The sequence below is a fragment of the Aptenodytes forsteri genome, unplaced genomic scaffold (assembly GCF_000699145.1).
Source record: "Aptenodytes forsteri isolate BGI_AS27 unplaced genomic scaffold, ASM69914v1 Scaffold53, whole genome shotgun sequence".
Taxonomy (NCBI): Eukaryota; Metazoa; Chordata; class Aves; order Sphenisciformes; family Spheniscidae; genus Aptenodytes; species Aptenodytes forsteri.
This window is the reverse complement of record NW_008795909.1, coordinates 2,355,110-2,358,493: the sequence shown is the minus strand read 5'-3', so window position 1 is coordinate 2,358,493 and position 3,384 is coordinate 2,355,110. Positions and strand designations below refer to the sequence as shown.

The following is a 3,384-nucleotide window of genomic DNA, read 5'->3' as shown; positions in this document are numbered from 1 at the left end:
TTTGTTCACTGCCATCTCCTGAGCAAGCAGACTTCCAAAGCCTCTTTCTAGGAGGAGCCAGAAAGAGAGGTGTCATGAAAACTGCAACTTTCCCAGGATGTGGCAGGCCACTAGTTGAGCAACGAAAACTATCAAAACATAATGGCTTGCCAGATTGACTTGCTGCAGCTTCAGACTGAAGCAAGATTCCTGGTCTACGACATTTGAAAGGGGACACTGAATGCAACATTCATGAGCATTTTTTTGAGCCAACTATGCTCCACTCTGTTGTTGCATCTCGCAGACATAGGGCAAGGTTCACAGAGCAGAAGTCCCAGCGCTTTCAAGAAACTGAGTGGCGTTTTACTCGCATTGAGCCTAAAAGCATCTTTTGGCCCATGTTTTCTTCCGCTTATGCCAGTCCTTTAATGGCCAGTATTCTGGGAGAAGGGTAAAAGATAAAAAAAAAGAGTAGGAGAAGGCAGAAACAAACAAAAAGAAGTAATTCTGCAAGCAGCGTAACAAAATACATTGGTTTCCAATTACTTTGGTCTTGAGGATATGGTCCAGTGAAGATTCTTTGATGTTGGAGTCATGGAGTCTTTCTCCTAGTGGGATTACCAGCAACATTTTTTTTTTCCTTTTGCCTTCCTACTTTCATAAAATTCACAAGGAATTGCTATCTTTCACAAGATACGAAATATGAATATGCTTCACCTCTCCAGCTGTATCTTCATATCTGTTTGATGCTGGCAAGTGCATACAAGGGTCACTAGCATAAGACCGAAGGGTGAAAAGGGATCATTTGGTTTAGGGGCCATTTCTGGTCTTGGTCCCTAAACTGCCTATTGTATTATATGAAATTTACACAACGTGGAGAGAACATTTTTAAAAATAACCTAACTATTTGCATTCCTTCTACATATGTCTACCTGCTAACTCAAAATGAAGGCTCCTAGTCATTACTGGGTGTCATAGCAACATGATTACAAATATTTTGTTATTCACAAAGTTTCAAGATTATATGAATGCTAATTTCCTCTTTGCACTAACCTTCTCTCCTGATTTTTTTTCTCCTGACTCCCTAAGCAAAGTTCACTGTAATCCCATTCCTCAAAACCAATTAGATTCTCTACCCCATCCGCATGCTGCTCAGTGGTAAGCAGTTATTTATACACAGGTCAGCACTGCATTGTGGTCATCACTAGATATTGTTACTTCATTTACACCAACCTCACTGCTCTCCCAAGTGACAGATGATTTGAGAAGGCATTACTGTATTTACACCTTGTAAAATTTACTGCAAAGTAAGCCTTCATTTGTGAAGATCGGAGTTCTAGAAACGGGCACTAAATACAGCCTCAAAATTCTTCCAATCGAACAAGGATTGCTCGAGATTAATTTTAGTACCACACGGGTTCTAACCCCCCCATATGAGCCCAGGCCTGAGGTTTACATTTGCCCATGCAAAGGACATCTTGAATACTGTACTTTTCATTTAGACTATTTGTTCTTGGGGTGTGGGGGGGCGCTGCGCTATAGTCATTTGGAAGAGGCTTCACATCTCTGTGTGTGATCTCACCTATCTGGAAAAAAAAAAAAACCCAAAGCAACCAACTAGTAAATCACCGGCACTGCTGCCACCAGCATCAAACATTAAGATGCTGTGCATCCTCAGGAGGAGAGCCCTAGCAGCCCCAGACTATAATTGTTTATTCTAAGGCACCAGATGTGCTATAGATACTTCAATATCTGTGAAGCTAGGAAAAAAACAGGCTAACATACAGCTGATAAAACACATTATCTTAGAAGGGTTTTTCTCTACCTTACAACTTTTTTTTGTAGAGATCAGCATTTCACCTTTTTAGATTAGATGGTAAGTACTGTGAAGGTGCCGAGTATACAAAAGTATCTACTCGGTCTTGTTTAGTAGTAGCAACAGGTTGTAATAATTAAGTAAAAAGAAAAATCCATGATTAAAGAATAGTTCTGTGTGTAACTAGCAAGACCAGATTTTGCTGAAGGACCACATCTAAACACGGACATTTCACATGCTAATGTATGCAAATGAACTCACCCATCTCCACTGCAGAATGAGGGAGCGTTATTGATGAATGCTTTAAGCCCCAATTCTGCAAATGTGTTTTCGTGCACTTCTCTTGGTGCGTGTCACTTCATTGTTGATTTGACTGACTTCAGAGAAAGGTACATCCAGAAAGTTAGGAGAGGAATTGAGTGCTTAAAGGGCTGAGGATGTACACAAGAGTTCACAGAGATTATGAGTTTTCATGAATTGACACGAAGTTTGGAATTACTGGTGTCTTCAACAGCTGGGGTTATCAAATACTGTAGAACAACTCTGTACTTGTTAGTTGCCTTCTGTAGAGCCAATGGCTTAGTGAGAAGGATAGAGAAGGAAAACTAGGTAAGTTTTTGGGAAGTATTGTAGGGAGGGTGAAGGAAGGAGGCACACCACTCTTCTGACACGTGCTTCATGTTATTGTAACCATCATGTAATAATATAAATGCTTAAATTTTAGGATATAGAACATGTTTGTAGCATCCGTGATAGGAGTGTTTCAGCAATTACGCAGTCCAGATTTGCCAGTGTCAGAAAACTTTCCATTCTACCAGACCGTACAGAAATTATGTAGATCATCTAGAAGTTCTGTTTTTAAACCAGGAGAAAACACTTGACAGGGAATCATATGTATGCAGGGTCCTATTCCTGGCTGTGCTGCTAGCCTGCTTGGTAACCTACGGCAAATCGCTTCGCCTTTCCAAGCTGTTATTTCCCATCAATAATGATGCACGGTGCTAGATGTTACTGTTACTAAGCAGCTGTAGTAGTGTCCTAGGATGCTCGTGTGATAATTATACACTAACTTCTACAGTATTTCTCTTTCTGCTAAAAAAGGAGGTTCACTAACTGGGTGTTACTAAGACAAAAATGTTCTAAGGTATCTATGTGACAGGTTTAGTGACACTCACACTGCCTAAAATCAGGAAATGGTACACGTTGTAGCATTACAGCACACAGGACGCCCGAAATCCTAATTCTGTCAGTGCTGAATGACGACCCCACACACTTACTACAAGCGGGCTTCTCCCGCCTTTGCAGATTGCCGGTGCGCATCACGGAGGGGGTAAATCGGAGGGACCGTAAGCAGCGCCGGCAGCCGGGCTCTGCCAGCTCGTACCGGGGCGGCCTAGGAGGCCGCGGTCCCCGGGCGTTGCCCGCTTCTCCCGCAGGACTTGGAGAAGCGCACGCCCCTCCGGGGCCCGCAGGCTGGCTGCCCTGGCCCATTTTAGCTTGGGGCAACCAGCCGGCCTGCGACGAGAGGCAACGGGTTCGTTCCGCCACCCCCGGCGGCGCGGCCTCAGGCAGAGGGCGGTGCGGCCGGC

General features: G+C 43.5%; 1 protein-coding gene across 1 annotated transcript in view; it reads left to right on the top strand.

Annotated features, from left to right (window-relative positions):
- The first annotated feature begins 254 nt into the window (after nt 1-254).
- Nucleotides 255-3,384, top strand: part of UBE2N (ubiquitin conjugating enzyme E2 N) — a 23,102-nt gene continuing 19,972 nt past the window's right edge. The window contains exons 1-2 of the mRNA XM_009284501.2: nt 255-430; nt 3,101-3,329. Coding sequence (XP_009282776.1) covers nt 255-430; nt 3,101-3,329 — 405 coding nt within the window. The remainder of the gene's footprint in view (nt 431-3,100; nt 3,330-3,384) is intronic.